The sequence below is a fragment of the Gallus gallus genome, chromosome 1 (genome assembly GCF_016699485.2).
Source record: "Gallus gallus isolate bGalGal1 chromosome 1, bGalGal1.mat.broiler.GRCg7b, whole genome shotgun sequence".
NCBI classification, from domain to species: Eukaryota; Metazoa; Chordata; class Aves; order Galliformes; family Phasianidae; genus Gallus; species Gallus gallus.
Window position 1 is genome coordinate 144,117,129 of NC_052532.1, and position 19,483 is coordinate 144,136,611.

General features: G+C 37.8%; 1 protein-coding gene across 9 annotated transcripts in view; it reads right to left on the reverse strand.

Moving 5' to 3' along the window:
* PCCA (propionyl-CoA carboxylase alpha subunit) overlaps window positions 1-19,483 on the reverse strand; it is a 270,716-nt gene that overhangs the window by 119,905 nt on the left and 131,328 nt on the right. For all 9 annotated transcript variants that reach the window (XM_040706028.2, XM_416970.8, XM_046913872.1 and 6 more), the window contains 2 exons: window positions 10,786-10,896; window positions 1,300-1,402 (listed from right to left, as the gene is read on the reverse strand). In XM_040706028.2, coding sequence (XP_040561962.1) covers window positions 1,300-1,402; window positions 10,786-10,896 — 214 coding nt within the window. The remainder of the gene's footprint in view (window positions 1-1,299; window positions 1,403-10,785; window positions 10,897-19,483) is intronic.

Here is a 19,483-nt window from a genome sequence, read left to right on the forward strand (position 1 = left end):
ACCAGACTACTTAACTTCCTATGCTAGCCAGTAAAAACTACAGTTAAAACTCCTCATTTTCCCTCATTCATCTTTAAGCTGAGAACAGTGTCCTCAGAGTGCCTGTTTTCCTTACGCTATTTGCTATGGAGAATGTAAGTTGTGGAAGGAAATAGAAAAACCCAAACACTTAACTTTCCCCTATAGGTGAGTAAGGCAAACAATCACCTAGCCCTACATATGCTACATATTACAAAGCTGTTATGCTTGCTCTAAGTGTCTCTTTTTTTTTCTCTTTTTTTTTTTTTTTTTTCAAACGCATATGGTACTATTTGTCTATGTGGGTACAAATAAAAATAAAGACTTCTCAAAACCACATCTGATTTATTCCTGACCACTGTAAAATCAGTAATAGAATACAGTGCCAAACCACTGGCATGGAATGCGAATAATGTCTATGCCGCATTCTGACTTCTGTCTCTCAAACACAGACATATACGCACATGCAGACACGTTAAAGAATTTAACTCTTGAAACAGACCCGTGATGAATTTTAGTTTTTTATGTACGCAACAGTTGGAAACACCAACTACCCAGATTCACGGATTACATAAAAGATCTCGAGGCGCTAACAAAGGCTTCAGCTTACAACGATACGCCAGAGGACAACAAAAGCCAAAAGCATCACAGAGGATAAAAAGAAATAAAATAGTCATTACTATTTTGACAGATACTACTGCAATGTCTCACCAATTAAAAGTACTATGTATGTTACCAGCTGTTATCCAAAAGAATGAGGAAGGAGGGCAACAACAGCACCAAAATCCATACATAAAGCAAGGGTGCTGAGTATTCCTATATTTATAAGTCAGAATTAGACCCAAAACTATCATGGCTCTTCATCAAGGTAGCAAATTACTCATGAATCCACAATATTTTAAAGGTCCGTAGCTGAACACTCACATTATCCCAAAGTGCTTAGATCACTTCAAATGGACACATGGGAAATTTGTGATGCTCAATTTGTGGTTAGTTACTAATGTAGCAACATTTTGCATTAATGAAACTCCTGATGTACATTAATTACTGTGCTGGCTTGTAACACATTTTTGTGCCTATTAGCATGCTAATACGTAGAATAAAAATAATCACGTAAGACTTGTGTGAGTAGGGAAATGTAAGCCACAGCTCATTTGAATTTAGAAAAGAACAGACCATATTAAGAAACCATACAGTTTCTCACCAGCATTTCTCTCGTGCATGAGATGACGCCATTAACAAAACGCATCAGCACACCTGAGTCCCTGGAAACAACCTTACCTTGGAGTCCCCAGAAATCGCTGCGATCTCAGTTGTTCAGCCACATACAAAGAAGCTGCTGTTGCCAGTAGTTCTCTTCTTTCACGATCTGTCAGCTGGTGCCCTAGTTGTCAAAAAATCAGTTAAAAATTATTAGAAACCACAGACCAGCACAAATATGAAATCAGAAAGTATCTTCTACTGAAGACACTGCTCAGTCCTTACAGATTAAATCTGCATTTTTTTTCCCTAAATTAAGATGAGGCTCAGCATAGCAGATGCTCTGAGATTCAGAGTTTAAACTGCATGTTTTCATACAGATCAGCCCTACTGCTAACACCAGTAACTCTGTTGAAAACAATTTGACAACTGAAAGAAAAAAAAATGGAACGATGCTGCAGCATCTTGTTTTTGTTACTGAAATGTCACTGGCTGACATATTGTGCCTCATGCTGGTAAGGAATCCATTTGTACATTAGAACATATTCAAAATATACTACATTCATTCTCAGTACCTTACCTTACCAAGGCTACACAGCTTCCATGCAAAAGGGATAATAACTCCAGAAATAAATGTGGATGAAACTACTTGTCAGTCCTGCATCCTTTAGTGTCACTTATGTCATTATTAGTTTGTGACTAATGAGTCAAAGTCATACCTGGCACTTCATGGACAAAAATCAGGGTAACTCCCATCCTGATCTTGCTACAGACTGTGAAAGTTGTGTAGAAATTCAGTAGTCCATTTAGCAGATTAAAAGACAGCGCATGGTGCCAGAATTCTGCCCTCCCTTTTGCAACACAGATTTGGTATGAGAAGCTGGCACATAGGTGGACAAGACTGGTGGCACTGGATAAGTAAAGCAGTCCAATGTGATGTGAGAGGAAGTAAAAGAGCAAGGGAAGTAGCCAGTCCATAAGGCAGTGATAGGAAGTTAAAGCTGGTGTAAAAGAGAACAAGAAGTGCAAAGATGAATTGCTATGGAGAATAAGCTCAAAGTATTCTTAGGAGAAAGATTTTGCACAGATGAAAGAATGGGTGTTTCAATAGCTAGAGAAGAAGATAGTGCAATAATTCAAGTTAAAAAAAAAAAATGAAGGTAAGGCTGAAAGATTTCATAGAAGCATAGAATGGTTTGGGTTGGAAGGGACCTTTAAGATCATCTAGTTCCAACCCCCTGCTATAAGCAGGGACACCTCCCACTAGACCAGGTTGCTCACAGCCCCATCCAGCCTAGCCTTGAGCCCTTCCAGTGAGGGGGCATCCACAGCCTCACTGGGCAACCTGTTCCAGTGTCTCACCACCCTCACAGTTTTTTCAGTTTAAAACCAGGTATTCCTGTTCACTGCAGAGGAGTTGGACTAGACGACCTTCAAGGGTTCCTTCTAAGTAAAGCGATACTATAATGGTGAAACAGGTGGTGAAAGGGGTTCAGAAGGCTCTATCTCCCTAAGCAACTCTGCCCAGTGAGACACATTGGCTTCAAGTCATTCAGCACATAGTTCCTGTCTCCATCTGCATGCTCCTATCACCTCAGCACTACTGCACATTAGTTGACTCACATTCCCCAGTCCTTCTTATTAGGGAATGACAGTTTTTATCAGTAGCATAAGAATAACACAATCTTCTGGAAAACACAGAATGGAGACCTACAATAACAATCAGAACGGGCTTTACAGCAACAAGTGCAAGAACACAGTTTCAAAACAGGACATCTTCTGCAGGGGACCCATCATTTGATTGGACACATTAAACAGCATCTTCACATATCCATACTTAGAGTTAATTTCACCAACGCAATCAAGCTAGAATGACAGAAGCACCCTCATTACTCTTCCAGCTGAGAGCACAATGAAGCTGTCACCGGCCAAAAATTGTAAATTTAGAAATAGAAAAGTCAGCAAATCTATTTATTTTTAAATTTAGCCCACATTAGCATATTCTGGCTAAAGATTAATGCAACTTCCTTTGCTCAGTGTTTATTATTTTCTATCGGCCTTGAAATTGAAACTGTCTTCACTAACACAAACATGCAGAAATAAGAATTCTCAAAGTCTGAGGAACTGACTTGAGAAACAAACTTGATCTTTCTTTTAACAGTTACTAAAGGAATTAATCACAGAGTGAAAGACAAAAAAGGCTACCATATACACACACATACATACACAAAAACCTTATATAATTATACAAAACAATAAGCATCCACTGTCTGGCTCTGAGGTGTGTCAGTTTTTAAGTTTTCTAGTTGTTTGCACAAAATGAAGAAGCTCTGAGACTATTTTTCCAAAAAGCTGTATATCTAAAGTTGGTATTTGGTTTGTCTCAGCCAGTCCAACCAGTGCTTATATATATCAGGTAAAGACACATCAGCAAATCTCTCCTAGAGCTTTTGCTTTTCAGTTATCCTGCCTAACACGTGTGACCAGAACTGCATGTTCCCACCTGTCCCAGCCAACACTGCTAGTATCAGTATCAACTCCTGTACAAGAATAAGGTAAAACTAGAAAAATCCCAAAGAGAAGGTTTTATGTTATGACCTTTATCTATGACCTTTATCTTTATTATGAAATCAATAACTGCTTTTGCATTTGTTGTGCTGCAAGAACTATTTTCTCCCCACATCTTCAATAAAAATCAAACTTCAAACATTAGCCAAAAGTTGATCATTCAAAACATGTTAACAACCAATCAAGAATCATAGTCACCTCCTCATTATCACTGACGTTTTTAAAAAGTTTATACATTTTCTGTGTTTATAACCATCTGCGTTAGTTGCTGCATACATCTGGCACGTAGAAAGCCAATCATTACTGTGGTGCCCAATGTGGACAAGCTGCATTTATTTTCCAGAGTCTGGGAGCTAATACATACAGCAAGAACATACCAAAATTAGGTTTGGGTCTTTGGTGTTAAAGATACACTCCTACCACAGAATGCCCTTAGCATAACTTTGGTTGCATACCTCAGACGTTTCATTTAAAGCTGTTTCCTAAGGATGGTGATTTACCATTCTAATGCAAATCTGTTGTTAGTACTATCCCAGTTTTCTAAACACCAGCCCCTTTCTCCTTCTCTTTGTCTCTTGCTCCATTGCTATGCTTAGAAGGATTTTAAACAGTTCTGAAACCTCCTATTATGTTACTATATCTGGAAACACATAAATTCTCCAGATAGAAATACCTTTGTTTCTCTTCAGGTATTATTCTATCTTACAAGCCACCCTTCAGCACTTCAACTGAATGTCTTGAAGTAGAAGTGACTATTCTCCACCAATAAAGCCATAGTCTTTAAAATAAAAGGAAAGTCTTCCATGTTTACTATGCAGAAGATCGATGGGAAAAGTAACAGAGCTGCTTCTGAGGCATTATTCTATGTGCTGCCTTGACAGAAAGTGAAATGAGTAAGAAGCGAGGCTCCCCAGCTTCCAAGATGGGAAGTTCTATCACTACCCTGTTCTATCCTCCTTACTGGATACTGCAGATCCCTGAGCTACATAGAGATTTTGTCTATACCATAAAGCATACAGCAGCTCCCAAGTCTCTCTGCTCAACCTAGGATATACCCCTGCATTCTCAGTATCACTGAACTGAATCATACCATGTGAACATGAAACAAGAATAATGGCAGTAAAACTAAGTCACAAGTAAAGGAGTGGAAGCACTGTTACTCATATTACTTAAAAGCAGACAGTCCGCATCTATTACTACTAAATAGCAGTACCCTGGATGGAGAGAAGACATGGAGAAAGTATTTCTCTCTCATTTCCCTGATGTTATGATTGCTTAAATCAATATTATCCCAGTATCCCCCAAGCTGAGTCAGAAAGGTTCATGAAATTACTTTACATAACCAACACCAAATTAAATTACATGAAAGGTCATTTTTCCCATAACAGTCTCATTTGCATTTTGTCCTAGAAATGTGTTTTGTACCATCAGTTACAGAAAAAATAGAAAAGCACAAACAAGCTCTGGTTATGTGCCCAGGTCTGTTACTTAATAGCTGAAAAGCGACTGTCTTCCGATTGAAAAGAATAAAAACTTAAAACAAAATGGTTAAATCAGAAAGTACAATGCATAATTCATATCCACGGCAATGCAGGCAATGCATACATAATGTTTAGGTTCTGTTGGGGCTTGAGGTTTTCCCAATGGATTATGAAGTTACAGATAACATGTATACCAAGTAGGCTGAAGCAGAAAACAAAGCTGGATGTTGTTAGAGGTTTTCATTTCTTCTGAAGTCCAGATGAACTTTGTTCCACCCAAAACTGGTCACGGAAAAATACAAACAATATAATTTGCATATGCAATCCCAAACTATTCAGCATATAGAAAGAAGTATGTCTCTCAGAGCCAGTGATCATATTTTACGTGGACACTACAGCATACAGAAAGGCAACCTCTACTATTTTGAAGTACAAAAGTATTACTGACAAATTAAGACAAGTTCTTGACTACATCTGGCATAGATAAGAAAGTCAACTAAGCTCTCTGTTAAAATAAATTTTATAATTCAGTAGTTTAATAATATTGAAACAAGGACTTGGTTTTACTATAGAGAACATAAATAGAATTAAAAGCAACAATCCTCTCTCCCTTCTAACTGTAACACATTCAGAGAAGCAGCATTACTCCATCCAATTAAAAACAATTTAAATAATATCTGAAGTTTTAATTCACCTCATAAGTGTTTTTATGTATAAAACATAATCCTAGAATCACCAAGGCTGGAAGGAATCTTGGAAGGTCTCTAGTCTATGCAGAATCCACCTGTCACCCCAGCAGATAATCTCAACATCAGCATTAGACCAGGTTGCCCAGTTTTGTTCAGGCAAGTCTTGAAAAACTCTCCATATTCTCTGGGCAAGTCATCACAATGCTTAATCAGTCCTAATTAGAATAAATTCTTGTTGCCTTATATCCAACAGGAACCACCCATATTTCAACTTATGACTACCTGTATCTCACTCCAGCTATACACCTCACTGAAGGCCTGGCTCTGTTGTCTCAGGAATATCCTCAGAGAGGCTAGAAGGCCGCCATTAGGTTCTCCTTAAGCTTTCTTGTTTCTAAGATAATCCAGTCTGTTTCTCCCAGTCTGTCCTCATACATCATCTACTCCAACACCCCAGTCTCTCTACGAAACTCAAGATTATTGACATCTTTCTCATACATGTGAGAGGGGTAAAAGTACACCCAGGATTGCAGAAGTGGTTTCATGAGTGAGCGCTGAGTAAAGGGGAGCAATTATTTCTCTACTTCATATAATTATGACAAACACAATGTATTTTAAGGCCTTTACCTCAAACACACTCTGGAGCCACTCATACTCTGGAGAAAGAACCTTCCACTTTTTCCATAGAAACACTTGGGTCGGAAGGGACCCACCTGGATCTATCAGAACTTCTGCTTTTCCTTTCCAACAAATGAGATCAACATGTAAGAAAATGGGAAAATAAAGAACTCTTTCCTTTGTTCTGTGCTCTTGTATGGGTTTTGCAATAACCTCTTGGAAAACACCCCACTTCCCATTTGTAGGATCTGTCTTTCAAAGATATTGACCAAGCATTTGAGACATCACTGAATAACCAGGAAGAGTCGTTCATTAAAAAGTATCTCTACATTCAAAGTTAGCCAGGAAAAGAGATTAACTGTGAATCAACTGTACGACAAGGAATGATCCCATGTATAGTATAGTAACCTAAGGACTCGTGGGTTTAATTTATCCTTTGTTACATACTCCCCTTGGATCTTTGTGAACATAGAGGTACTTTCTGCACCTATAAAACAGGGATAATAGATAATATGTTTCTTTTTCGGTAGAAAGGTTAGGAAGTACTGAAGCATTCCAGGCTGCTTGGAAGCTGTAAAAGGACGGCTTGTTTGACAGCACTCTAGTAGTATGGCCTACTCCTGCATGCTTCATAAATATTTTCATTCTCTGAGCAAAGAGCTTGGATGCCACAATAAGACAGGCATATTCATGTCACATTTAACCTAATCTGTGATGCCGCACCCAACTTCAGATCTGCTCTCTTTCCAGTACATACATGTGTACACAGAGCAGTAACCCACACCAGCTGACCTACTAGCGAGCCAGCATTCTAGACAGCAGCTGTCTTCCCACACTAATCATACACCAAGCCAGTCCAGTTTCAGCACAGGAATATTTTAAAATAACGTGAACTAGACAAAATGTTTTCGTTAATGATTGTTTACTTAAAGAATGGAAGAAAAGTAGTTAAGCTTTAATCATGAAAATAACTAGACATCCCAGTTCCAGATGTAATTTGAAGTAGACATCACAGGTTAATGTGAAGGTTGTTAAAGTACTTCTAATAGTTATTTTTTTCTTACCTTACAGTAAAAGCTTTTTAATAAGAGTCTTACTATAAAAGTCTTCAAAACAACACTGAAAAATAAATCTCTCCCTACTTATTTTCAGTAACACAAAAGTTGTTTGTTATTGTTGAGGAAAAATGCACTTAAGGAATGGGCCAGTCCTCATGCAGTCAACAGAAAGAAAACAACAGATGTTCTTTACATCAGTGTAGATCAACAGTGGCAGTTTTGTAGTTTAAAAATAAAACACACTAAATTCCATGTAAGCATTAATATAGCATGCATCTTCACTGATTTTTATTTGTATTTTTTAAGTTTTAAATTTAAAATGCTGGATCTCTACTTTGAACAGCAGCACAAACATTTTGGTGTTTTCAAATCCACTCTTACCATACTTCATTCTAATTTTTCAAATCATCCCAAATATTTTTTTTTTCAAAGCAAAATTTATGATGGGTTTTTATAAAGAGGTTTGTGAAATGAGTAGAGAACTTGCACTGTATAAGCTGATTTTCCTTTGCTTCTCTTGCTGAGTTTCAGTACATCATCTGCAGAAGACTCTTGTTTGCCTCCAACACTTTCCATAAAAATCTTTGCATTTGCAGAAAATTTTCAATAGGCACTTAACAACCTATCCTCCAATTCAACTGATTGGTAGTTTTTCAAGCCAAAGGGAATCACATCATCAAAAGGGCTCTCATTTACCTGAGAGAGGTCTGAATCAGTATTCTTGACTTGAAATACAAATACTTTGTAATAATCATTTCTCCATTTTATTTATCATTAAAAAATCATAGAATGGCTTTGGTTGGAAGGGACTCCAAGGATCATCAAATTCCAATCCCCCTGACACAGGCAGGGCCACCAACCTCCAGATCTGGTACTGGACCAGGTTGCTCAGGGCCCCATGCAACTTGACCTTGAACACCTCAAGGGATGGGGCATCCACAACCTCTCTGGGCAGCCTGTTCCATCACCTCTGTAAACATTCTGTACACTCTCTCTGTAAAGAACTTCCCTCTGTCATCCAATCTAAACCTTCCCTCCTTGAGCTTAAGAAGTCTCATGTATGTCTGTATTTGGTGCATGGAAGGAGAGGATCAAGACATTTCATACTGAATGAATGAATCATTTCATGTCATTCATTAGTTCCTATTGTGAACTAATATCTCTTTCCATGTTTTCTACTGTCTACAGCAAAAGTTTATCCTTAATGTTACTACAGTGTTAATGTAGATAATGTTAAAATAAAAATAAATGTTAATGTTAATACAATATTACCTCAAGACTGCAACAAATCAATTATTTGCATCAGTGGACATATGCACACAAATATGTGCATATGCTGCTCAAGTCATATGACCCAAAGAAATTTACTGGCATCTTGAAATTTGTGGACAAGTCCACAACTGACTGACCACATATACTGGTTAACAATGCAATATAAAATATTAAAAGGACAAATAAAAGAAGAGACGTGTTCCTTTCTAGAGTCAAAAATACAGAGTACGGGGTCTCTCTCCTGCAACAGTAAAACCTCTCCTGTCTTCTTAAAAGTGATCAAAGAACCCAAGTAAGGGTAGAATGGTTTTTATTTTCATTGTTCTCAGTTATGTGACAGGTGCAGATGTTTTTTCATGACATAGTATAAAACTACCTAACTGTTCCCTTCTCCCCACTTCTAGCCTGTCTCTCACTTTGCACATCTGCTAAAGTTCACCAGACTCTTCCATGAGATAAGTCAACCTGGTAACTCTCAAAGACTACCTCAAAGGCAGCAACAGGAAAAATGCAGTGTGCTGGTGGTTTAGAAAACTGAATTCACCAAGAAAAAGGACTAAAAAGTCCCTGAACCATCAAAGAGATTGGACATGGAATTCCACATGAAAGTGTCAGGGAAAGGAAGAGAGTCAGACCTGCTAATCAGCAGCAGAGAGCCCACACAGCAGATCAGGGCACCCTCAAGTCTGTGGCGGATGAAAGCCAGCTCAGTTATCTGAGGATTAGCTAAGTACCTTAGCAAAGAAGAGAAAGAACATTTGAGTTTCAACAATCCCAAGCTTACTGCCATCCAAGGTGACTAATTCCTACTTCTTTGGTTCAGTCAGGAGCCAAGAACAAGCTGGACGCGTTAATCTCCTGTGTAGGACTGCATCAAATAGAACAGCCAATTACAAGATGATATAAAGTATTTCTGTGGTTGAATACTCTTTGAATCAAACTCGCACACTGAGTCGTGGGGTAAGAAAAATCTGTTCTGCTCCTTAGTGAGCACTTTGCAAGGTACTAGTCATTTCTGGTCAATGCCAAACCAGCAGAGTTGTCTCCAAAGTGGGATGAGAGTCTTGCCACTTTGGGTTAATGATTTAACTGGGGAGAAAGGAATCTCCACGTGATTCACAGAAGACCCAAAGACCCAGGAAAGATGAGGCACAAACATGTATATGTTAAGTAAGGAAGACCTTCTTCCTCATGAATGTCAGCTGAAGTGTGAGGCCTCCTTATCTTAATTATCTCCATTTAATTCTCCCCAAAAAGGGGGAGAGGAGAGCAAAGAGGCCAAGAAGGTTGTGATAGCGTCATTCACACCATGACAGGATGTTGTAAAGAAACATCTGCATGTATGCTTATTTCCCATCACTACATGTAACGTAGTGTATCAAGACTAGCTTAATGGAATACTCTGACAAAACATCCGTATCCTCCAAAACAATGTTGAGGTGAACAAAAATAGCACAAACAGGTGCTCCTAAAGATGCTGCACAAACCCACAGGAGAAGGAATAGCAATGGGTAAAGAGAAATCTCATCTCCAGGTAACAGTAGGAGCGCTGTCTGTAATGAAGCGCAACAGCGTGGCAGAGCTGAACTGATATTTATTTTACATATTTCATATCGCCTACAAATTGTTTTGCTCAACTCTGGTTGTATTTAATTTACTACTTTGTCACTGCAGATACATATTTTGCCTTTCTGAAAGTAAAGAAGGTAACCGTTTCAATCGTATCCTATGTTATTAGAAAAACCTGTCTGCATGGACAGATGCATAAAAAGGTGTAAGGACTGACTGGGGAACATGAGAGCATGTAAATATAAAATATGAAAAATAACCAGAAATAACAACTCTGAAGGGAAGAAAAAAAAATTCCCATGAGCAACAAACCTTTAAATCCATCGGGATAGACTTCAGGAAGGAATTTAGTGCTGATGTCTCCTTGAACAAAGCGTGGATGGATGATCACTTCTCTCAATAAAGAGATATTGTGAGTCACACCTGCAAATAAAACACAGACACAACATTAGGTAAGAATATTAATTGAATTACAGCTGGAAACAACTTTTAAAAATGTGCTCTTATCTTCAAGGAAACTTATTTAGAACTTAGAGACCACACTACTGTTGTAATCAAAGCAAATTTACCAGTTTTTCTCCAATCCTACTTCAAGATATCCTCCTTGAACTCTCTTAATTACACTGTTGTGTAATTAACAACATTGTGTAATAACAATATTGTGTAATAACTCTCAAAACATTCACCACACTAGACCTAACTGAAACACCTAGTTAATTCAATGACAGCATGCATAACCAAGAGACTTGGTCATCTCACTGAAATGACATATGTGTCATGACCACACATTTCAGCCCTATTCCAATGAATCCCAGCCCATCTTGCTAACCTGCACGCTTATATAAACACACTGCTGTGGAAGATACACGCCATGCTGTACCCCAACCACAGTAATGAAAGATGGTAAAAAGCCTTATAGCAAATATGTACATGGTTTATAGCATTTTCATAACTTTTCATAAGAGACACCAGTGGAACTTCATAAAAAAAAGAAATCTATTGGTTACTCTCAGCTTCAAGTTAAGCTTTTTGGATTTTTTTTTCCTATTCAAACAGATATTATCAGCAGAGATACTAGCAGTACCGTGACTTAATTGCTGGGGCAACAGAAGGAGATTTTTACACTTCTTTTCCCTTTGTGTTTTTTTCAGTTTAGAAGTATGAATAACAGTCTTGTTATTTTATGTGCAGACCAGCTCAAACAGTTGTAAAGCTTTTTTCCCCCTACAGTCTGCTGCTGGTGTGAATTTTCAAGCTCTCGGTGTGGCCACTACTGAAACCACGTTCAACACATGGAATCAGCCTCATTGAGTCATGAAGTCATAGCTTTAAAGACTAGCTCGTGAGTCATTAAGAAGCACATTATAGCAGTTCAATGATGACAAGATCAAAATTTGACCATTTGATTAATAGAGGATCAGCCTCCTTGTTGCTTGTGACCTAAATAGTCATTTATGGATCTTGATTTCATAAACACACTTTACATCTCCACTAAAAAAAAAAAAAAACTTATGCAAAATGATTACAACTTGAAAGCAAATAGTTTTTCTTTGGCTGACACAAAACAGAAGGTGTTGCACTTGGGTCAAGGCAATCCCAGATCTGAGTACGGTCTGCGAGAAGAGTTCATTGACAGCAGCCCTGTAGAGAAGGACAAGGGAGTCCAGATGGATAAAAAGCTGGACATGAGCCAGCAACGTGAATTTACAGCAACAGCAATATCCTCAGCTGTATCAAAAGAGGGGTGATCAGCAGGGAGAGGAAGATGACTGTCTCCCTCTACTTTGTCCTTGTGAGACCCTATCTGGAGTACTGCATCCAGGCCTGGGGCCCGCAGTACAGGAAGGACGCGGAGCTGTTGGAGCGAGTCCAGAGGAGAGCCACTAAGATGATCAGAGGGCTGGAGCACCTCTCCTATGAGGAAAGGTTGAGGGAACTGGGCTTGATTAGCTTGGAGAAGGCTCTGGGAGACCTCACTGTGGCCTTCCAGTACTTGAAGGGAGTTTACAAGCAGGAAGGAGGCTGACTTTACATTGTCTGATAGTGATAGTTTTAAACTGGAAGTGGGGAGATTTACATTAGATGTTAGGAACAAACTTTTCATTCAGAGGGTGGTGAGGCATTGGAACAGGTTGCCCAGAGAGGTTGTGAATGCCCTATCTCTGGAGGTGTTCAAAGCCAGGGTGGATGGGATCCCGGGCAGCCTGATCTACTGGGTGGCAGTCCTGCCTATGTCAGGGGAGTTGGAACTAGATCATCATCTTTAAGGTCCCCTCCAACCTAAGCCATTCTGGGATTCTATGATAAGTGAAAGTATTGATCTCTCCCTCTGAGTTTTCCAATTTGCATAGTAAATTGAAATATCACAGAGTTTTTCATCTATTAAGTACAGCTATGGGACTGCAACAAGAAAACAAAAGAGGAGCTCTCAGACTTTGAAAGCAGGATTTAAATACACAACGTGTAACCAGATCATGTCATGTTTTTCTTTCCTAAATCACTATAAGATTCCTGGTGAGATGATGGCTGATGACAGAGAGCTTGATGTCTCAACTAACTGTCCCAAAAGACCTGAAGTAGAAAAAGCCTATATCTTAATTATTTTCAAATTGTGTGCACCAAAAGAATCAGAAGCTTCTGAAATGTTTTACGGTCTAAAATTGTCTTAATAAGTTCAAGAGCAGGCAAGCTTTGGTATCTGGGAAGCAATACCATGTGTTCTACATATGTAGATTACAATTTTAACATGCATCAGTTTCCCTTTAGAGTATCACAAAACGCTATCTTTATCAATCTCTATGATCATTATGTGAGCATGACTGCATGGTTGATCTGCTTCTCAAACCCAAGTTGCTATCTTTAGCGGTGTCCCTAATTGTATGTTCAAAAAATAACAACAACAATAATGCACCAATGTAATCCTTCAGAAGTCTAGAAGTTTTAGATTTACAATTTAGCATGACCTCTGTCAAAGTTCATAAGGTCTCCATCTGTGTGTGAGTAACTGCCAGGCTACAGAAATATGGACCCCTACAGCAGCTTGCTCCTGACTACCTGCTGCTTCCAAAACACTGGCCAGACATTAGCCCCACACTCTCACAGGATCAAACAGAGGCTAACAGGCAGTGCTTATTTCATGCAAAGTTACACACTAAACTCAAGTATATTATATTTATGTTGCAGTGGCTTTCAGGGGATTTTTTTTTTCTTGACCAAGTCTGCTGTCTGCCAAGAACAAAATCACATTTGTTAACTTGACAAGGCATGACATTTCCAACAAACAAACAAAATCCCAAACTGTATCAATTTATTTCCCCCTCCAGAAAACAAAATTTCACTTCAGCATCATTCTTTTACACTGTTAAGACCGGTGCAGAACTGCAGTTGTAGCTATATTCTTCTTTTCTCCAAGTCAAAATATTATAAAAAACAATAATCAATGTCTCTTGTATCTTTTTTTCCTTTTACTCATCTGTGTTCTTCATACCACATTACATCAGCAGAAGCTCAATTTAAGATGCACTTCACGGATTTCAATTTTGACATACCATTTTCCAGAACACTTTTGTAAAAGAGAGAGGATTAACGCTTAACTTCTGGAGATATAATGAAATAAGAAATGTAAATATTTTTAAGTCTTATATATAACATATATAATCCTGAGGTTCAATCGCTTTTGTAGTTAAACTCCTGTTATTGCCTAATGAACACATGAGCATACTAAATAATCACATCTTTCAAGAGGGCTGATTAGCAAATGCTGCTTTGAAGTTCTCATTAAAAAATAATAATAATATTTGGAAGAAATTGCTCTACATACTGTCCGTCTCTTTTATCTTGCCTCTCTTTGTACATTCTCTACACCATACCTACCTTAAACTCTCGGCAAAAGTACCTCTTTTTTATTAAGTTACAAACTGCTGCCCAGCTCCTATCCTACTTTCAAAAAAAAAAAAAATTAAAAGCAGAAAGATGAAAAAGATTTTACAGAAAACAGAAGTTTCTTATCGGGTTTGTGAACAGGATATCATCTGAACAAACCTGGAATGCTAAGTCACAAAACCATAAGCCGTGTTTTCACTATAAATATTTACTGACACTAAACATATTCAGTGTTGATTGGCCTTTTTACAGTATTAAGCTTCTGTCATCTTGACATTTGCAAACACAAATCTGCGTTTATCCGTGTAAACTTAATTGGAGTCCTACATGCCTCTCTGTAGATAAGCAGTCGAATATACTTAACTTGCTGATAGTTTCAAATTGTGCTGAGGAAATAAAAAGAGCTTTATCTGCATACCTATGGATTGCAAAAACAACGTGCAGAGGATGTTTTCCTTAAAAAAACAGCAGAGCCAAATTATCACCAATCATTTTAAATGCTGCATGAGAATAAATGGTATGAAGTTTAGATGGCATCCCTGTCCATTTCTTTAACCAAAAATAATAAAGTATTAACCAAGCTCTGTGCTGTGCTGTAATAAACTTAAGTTACTTTCCTCTTAAAGCAAGAGCATTATCAGTGATATGCACAGACTATGAAAGCATGGCAAACTTTTCAAGGCTCATGATTACCACACACAGCTAGCCCCCATGCTTGCAATTCCAAACGTTGCCATAATATTCCTTAAATCCTTCAACATTCAACTGTGTAACTGTGTTTGATTCGTTTCAGAGCAGGCTACAGGCATACAAAATCCAAAAGCAAACAAGGGCTTCCACAGTTTCTTCTGTTTTATTTTATTTTTTTTTAATTTTAAATTTAAGTCTTAATACACAAACATCCACATCAAATTCGTATATAGGATCCTTATACAGCTGACCCTTGGAACCAAACACGTATTTCAAATAAAATATTAATTTTTCCCACTATTAAAGTCCTGAGCTCACAAAATGCACAGATCACAATAAAGGGGGGAAAAGAAGAAAAAAGCAGATAGTATATGATAATATCCTACTGTAAAAATCATTAGTCCAATCAGAAGATAAATTTTGTATCACACGGACTTCTGAAAACCTTAATAAGATTAAGCAGCCTACTGTTTATGGTGTTAGTAAGAATGTATAAATGTTTCAATCAGTAGAATAACTGGAAGACTTTATGAAGAATAAGTGAAAGGAGGAGGATGACTAGCTTGCCATCACCCTCTCACCAGCCACTCTTTCACTTTGGAGAAGAGGAATAGGTCACAAGGACAATATTATCTCTAAGGGGCTTAACTAGAAGTAACAGTACTAACTAGAAGTAGCAATACTTGTCTTTTGATGTCTCCTCAATAAGGCACACTGTTTTTCCTGTAACTTCTCACTTCCACAGATCATCTCATAAAAGAAAAAAGAAGTAAATCATCTTATTTTTCTTCTCCTGCACCAGTAACATTACCCTCCCCTTTCACCTGATCAGTCAGTACTTTGACTTTCTCTTCCTCTCCCATAGCTCAGTAGTCAATAAACCTTCCTAAACTACATGCCATAAAGCTCTACTGAGAAGCTGCCATTCCCACCCCTACCCCTGCAACTGGTTGAAGAGAAAAAGGACAGGAGAACTAGGAGGAAAATCTTCCTTTGTGCCAGAATGTGCATTCTGAAGTGACGTTAATAATGGTCACTTTTATCACTTTGGCACTGCTATCTGCTAGTTGCTTTCCCTTCTCCAGTTTCAGTTTCCACAATGACCCACTTGGGAGCCAGATGATCTCTGCTGCAAAGGGTCAGGGAACCCAAACCTCGTTACCTCTGCTACCCAAAGGGGAAAATACACAGTTCCATTGCAGAATCTCTTGCAGCACTTTTGTAAAGCACAGACAGGAGAATGAGACCAAAAATATTCTTTTTTAAGAATAAGCACCCTGCAGGAAAACTGCTTTACATACGAAGGTTTTTTCACAATACCAGTGAGTTCTCTAGCACACCTGCATGAAATTAGAATACAAAATACTATTTAATTTACATCACTGCCATTGAGAAATACCTTTTTACTTAATATATAACAGGCATTCAGTAATTCCTGATAAACAGTTGTTTGGATTTAAATTAAAGTTTATTGTGAAAACCTCATTACCTGAAAATTATTTTCTTTGAATTATATGACAAAATACTCAAGTGTGTCTCTGTTTTTCTTTTTTTCCAGAAGGTCTTCACTAAGTAACACAAGTGGACTTTGTTTTTTCCTCCCAATTAGTACGTTTACAGCTGGAAAATCACACTGTTTCTGCTGTCACTGTCCTTTCAGGCCTCAGTTCATATCACAGACTTCAATTCCATATTCCCATTTCCCCTCAAACATTCACCGCAGTTATTTATCACATTCCAGTTTTAAGTACTTGCTCTCTTAGTCTATGCTGGAAGAAACCTTCCTTGTGGTTTGTGCCTTCCTTATTACTACTACTCCTTATTGCATCTTCTTCTTCCTCTTTTTTCTCTTCTTCTTTTTCTCAAGCAGTCGACTGCATTCCTCTCTCTCCTCAGTGAACAAGACCTCAACAGAGAAAGTCTAACTTTTCACAAAGGCTTAAATTGATGTTACTGCTTTATACTTGAATCATCAGGGAATATATTAAAAGAAAAAAATACAGGTTGCATACAATGATTTAAGCTATCTGCCCAGTCACACCTGTGGTGAGCCAATCAGTTCTACTTTCAGAAATCTTAGTTGAGATTTCAAATTTAGATCACATCTCAGTGGAAGAGTAAGTTCATGTCAGGATAATTTAGATGTTAATGGACTTCAGGAGATCATTTAAGCCAATGCACTCCTCAAATGTATTTTACTTTCATCTGATCCCATAAATAACAAGATATTACAAATGAACATGTTGTTTGCTTCCCTGTGACGACATTGAATATACCTTGAGTTAAGTACATTGGTAGCATCTGCTGATGAACAGATTTGTTCCCTGCAAGTAGAATGGAGCCAAAAGCAATGGGATAATTCTTGGATATCCTAAAGTCACAGCAGTGGAAGTTGAATGTGTGTTCATACAGGCAGTACACAAGGAGCACTGTGAAGTGCAGGGACTTCGCTATCAGCATGCCTCCAGGTACCCTGGATGAGTCACCTCCAGGAGAGTCATTCTGCCCCTTCAGTCCCTGGATTCTCTACTGAGACCACCATGAATGACATTATATGTTGGCATTTGTTCCAAGAGGACATGTGTCTTCTCGGAACTCAATAAAGACCACTGATTTCACATGGGTCAGCAAGCAACCATCAAAATATTAGCGACTAAAAATCCCTACCAACTTTTGCCTGCCTTGAACTAGTGACACAGAAGTGATGGGAAAGACTCCATCTTCCATTAGCGATCCCTAAGCTATCCATTAGATGGTCCTCAACTGCTACCCAGTCACCCCATCCCATTGCCACCATAGGTGAGCAAGCAAACACTTTTGTTGACAGAAATGCTACAATTCTTGGGAATCCAAATTCTCACAGTGTGTATTATCTGTACAGTTTGCACTGCCTTTAGCTGGTAATCTTAGCTAAAATTTTTTGCAACTCTTAAAAGACTTGTTACTGAGAATGAAAAGCTAAACAGTCTCTAAAATACAAAGCAAACAAAAGCTGCTTCAAAAGCGATGAGGTTTTTTTTCAGAATATGGAACATGAAGCACACTATTCAGAAAAACTATGTAGATCTTTGAATAGTTGTATATGGGCTCAATATTCAAATTTAAAACCAATTTAAAGCCACTTTAAAAATATCTGTATATTTAATTACTAATAGCAACTACTCATATGGACTCCATGTGAGACATGTTCCCAAAAGAGCAATACAGTTTAATATTATGTTACATAACAATATAAAGCAAAAAAAAAAAAAAATCATTTTAAAATGCTTTAAATTGTTTTTTACAGGGTTTCTTTGTCAATTTATATAGAGAGTACTGTTTCTTCTTCACCACTTGCTAAGCTTACTTGAACTTAATAGAGACAACTCTGAACAACTGAAATTCTGTATTTGTCTAGCCTGTCCAATCTGCATTGTTCTGAACTACACTGACAAGTATAGAAGTATTAATCACACTAGATATGAGATACTGTAATATCTATGTGTGATGCTTATAAATAAACCCTGACAAGAAATTGACTGCTGTGTAAAACTACATGAAAATCTTGTTGGCTTTCAAATGGAAATCATTGCTCATCATAATTATAAATGCGTCCTGAAAGTTTATGAACTTCTGAAACCTATGGCAAATTAAAATCTATCCTCTGTAACACAGTAAGAATGCACTCCTGCCTGTAGTTAATTTATTACCTCTTTCAGTGTTTTTAATACACGAGGAAATTTTTCAGTGGTATAAATACTAGTGAGAGATCAGTTACGAGCATTTAAATGCATATATGCATATTAATAAGATACTAAAAAAAATGAAGAATGCAAATTAATAGTTTTCAGATGCAAGGCAACCTACCCTTTCTAGATATTTATGTATCTGTAGAACTAACCAAACACATCTATGTAAAATAACCAAGAACAAACCATTAGGTTCCATTCCATATTATAGTACGCAATAGAAGACCACACTCCACGTACAATTCAAATACTGTCATTAAATATAATTCATCTAGTGTCATTTGCTACTTGAGTCAAGAACCTGTTTCAATTAAAAAGAGAAAAAAAACAACACTATCCTACTTCATTCTCGCCACATTCGCTCATATAAATTTACTAAGCTGATATACAGCAGGGGTTTACATCAGCACATTGTACTGCAGTAGTATAAAGGCTCAAGTTCCACCAGCATCAATCTATTTTAGAGTCTAGTCCTACCACCTATCTAGCTACACTGTGGTATAGAGATGCTCATTTTCCCCTGAACAGATAAATATTTTGAGTCTGACGTAGCATCTGTACTATTCGTCAGAAACCATTAAAGCCATACCAAGTTTTAAAGAAACACTAACATGCTGTTCTACTACGCAAGCTAGGCTCTCCTGCTCCTCCTGCAGCTGTTTAGGCAAACGAAAAGCAAACGAAAAAAAAGCAACAAAACCAGCAAACCC